This window comes from Halyomorpha halys, unplaced genomic scaffold (assembly GCF_000696795.3).
Source record: "Halyomorpha halys isolate HHAL.00 unplaced genomic scaffold, Hhal_1.1 Scaffold629.1, whole genome shotgun sequence".
Taxonomy (NCBI): Eukaryota; Metazoa; Arthropoda; class Insecta; order Hemiptera; family Pentatomidae; genus Halyomorpha; species Halyomorpha halys.
Genome location: NW_027111602.1, coordinates 944,564 through 947,506, shown reverse-complemented (window position 1 = coordinate 947,506; position 2,943 = coordinate 944,564). Strand labels below are relative to the sequence as shown.

The window sequence follows — 2,943 nt, the reverse complement described above, 5'->3', positions numbered from 1 at the left end:
AATAATTGACTCCGAACAAAATAAAACAATATAAATAATCCAATTTAATAGTAAAGTAACACTAACAGTGTTTAATTTTCAAAATACATAAAGCATGAGAGGGTAGGAGGGAGTACGATGTTAATTAAGTTTAGATTTACTTTATCTAGGTCACAACTAATCCGTTACGAAAGGGTAGCCAGCTAGACTCCTCCCTGTTAAGCCTTAGACTAAACTAGTTCCAAGTTAATTTTAGCTCCAAGCTAATTTTAAAGCGGGACCGGTTTAGAACGAGACTAGCGGGGGGAAAGTAAGAAACCCTCTAGTGTAGTGGCAGTCTTGACTCTACAAACACCTGTTTACTCAATCATAGCCTTTTCAACGGCAACCTCCTGATCAAACTATGTGTTTGTATTTAGTGAGTGTAATGATGAAAACAGGATGTCACTAGTGAGATGTTGATCAGAGCATGTCATTAATGGGATGTTGATCATAGTATGTCATTTGTTAAACGCAATCGTAGTTCGAACTTTAGTGCTAATGAATTAGAGGAATTGACGAGGCTTATTGCAGCGAACCCTCAAGTCGAGTGGAAGCAACACGACAAGAGAACTGAAACCATTAAAAAAAATGTGTGGAACAAAATCGTCAGAGAATTTAATTGTAACACTAACCATTGTAGAAGGACACCCGAACAACTCAAAAATGCCTGGAAACGGATTAAAAAAGGAAGAAAAAATAGTCAGATGAAAGAGCGCCAACAAAATTCAGGAACTACTGAATGGTCGAAAATTAAAGAAAATGAAATTTTGGAAAATTTGGCTGTCAAAGTGATTCCGGATGAGCTGCCAACTGAAGTCATATCCGATGATGAAGTGGTCGGTAAGTACAGCACCTGTATGACATATTCTAGTAAAAATTAAGTACCTCTTATATTATACTATGGAAAGGAATCAAAAATCAGAGATTATTTATAAAAAAAAAAAAAAAAAAAAAAAAAAGATTAGATTCACAATATACAAGCAGTAAATTAACGTTGAAATATTCAGAAGGCAGGCTTTTAGATATATCTGATCAATACTCTGGTAGTAAAAAAACATTCGAAAATTTATTTTTAATTAAAGTTATCCATACAATTAAATTATGCATTGACTAATTATTATTTTTCTCCATTTCTATTTTTTCTTTCCAGATAATTCGGAAGAGAAAGAATACTTTTCACCATCAAATTACCTTCATCAAGATCAAATCACAGTTGAAAAACATGAAGTACAAAGTTGTACTGAACGAGTTACATCAAACGCGGACGAATTCCACCAAATGAAAATGAAGTACCTCAAAGAGGAACACGAAAAAAAAATGGCAATACTGGAAGAAGAACACGCGTATTGGCGGGACATGCGTAGTAAAATTTAACCAATAACTCCCCAACAGTTAAAAAGGAACAAACTTTTTCTTCCTACGAATATTATTGTTTCCTGTAAATTTCTTTATTCTAAATACATATATATTTTATTTGACTCTGTTGTATTGTATTTATTTCTGTTAGGCCTAATTTATAGCTTTGTAAATGATTTTATGCAGGAACTAGCAAACCAACTATTGCTATATAAATATGTTATTAAATTACACATTAATAATGCATTACGCGATGAAAAGTAATCTGCGAAAAATAAACAGCACTTAAATGCAAAATCACTGATTTGTGATAGCCTTTATTGCGAGTAGCTGAATCATCAATTATTTTAGAAACTAAAGGATATAACTGAACTTATATAAATCAACAACTTATTTTGTTTTTGAGTTATTATACCTATCTCATATTAAAGTGCCATATTTTTATTTATTTATTTATTTTTTTTGTAGCGTTATAGCAATACATAACGAAATAAAAAAAGGTTTTATTTTTACATAAACTTTAATTCAAAGACAATTTTAGTCGCAATTCTTTCTCATTCCATCAACCTTATTCATATTTGAAATGGATTGTCGTTCGTTAAGCGCACGAATTGATTTCTAAGTTAATGGAGTAGATAACCCTAGACTAAAAGATTTCTGGGTTTATTTTAGTTCGGAGCCGGCCTTATCTCTTGATCAATTGTGACAAAGGGAAAAAGTGAAAATTTCGTTTGTTAAAGTGGTAGCCTTGAGTTAACCCTGTCATTATTTTCTCAATACAAACGTGTATTTATAATGAGGCTCTTGTCAGTGATAAAAAGTCGGTGGATGTAAGATGCAATTAATATGATTTGAAGAGACTAGTGGTAGCCAAAGAACTGAAACATAAATTATGATCTAACCTATAGCAGAAATTCTAACCTGAGGACTTACAACATTAATGTTTTGCCTCTATGTCCAAAATATTTTCATCTAATCTAATTAACAAAGTTCTTTTATATTAATTGTAGGAAATCCAAATTTAATGTACTGTTAGCCCTTAAACATTGAGGCTTCTGTTATGTTAACTTTGAGTGAACTAAACTTCACATCTTACAGATTACAATATTCTATATTTACCTGTATGTATTGCCTTTTTTTCTTTCTAAAAGTTTCCTGCCTTCACAACTTAATTATTAGAAATATTTGGATTTTTATTTACTACTATCATTTTTTTCTCTCCTATACAGTCATTTTTTAAAATTAATTAATATAATAATAAAAACTGGTAGTCTTAAGTTTCTAGATTACTTGTTTCTTCAAATTCCTGGGAACGAAAACCTTGGACTTGGTTTTTCTTTTCATCATTCTGAAAGTGATTGAAATCATTACAAGATTTAGGAACAGGAAAAATCTCTAAAAACTTGTGGTTTTCAAACAAAAAGTTTGATCTTAGAGTTTTACAATTAATAAGTAATTATCATAATTAATTATTAATAAGTAATTAATAATTAATAATAATCTTATGAAGCATATCGATAATGTAATCAAACCAATAAATCATTAAAACAACTCACTAATTAAAAA

The 2,943-nt window shown here is 30.3% G+C and overlaps 1 protein-coding gene across 1 annotated transcript; it reads left to right on the top strand.

Moving 5' to 3' along the window:
• Positions 1-344: 344 nt before the first annotated feature.
• Positions 345-1,499, top strand: LOC106684923 (uncharacterized). The gene is made up of 2 exons (XM_014427296.2): positions 345-861; positions 1,172-1,499. The coding sequence occupies exons 1-2, from the start codon at positions 477-479 to the stop codon at positions 1,393-1,395; spliced, it is 609 nt and encodes a 202-aa protein (XP_014282782.1). The 5' UTR covers positions 345-476; the 3' UTR covers positions 1,396-1,499.
• Positions 1,500-2,943: the final 1,444 nt, after the last annotated feature.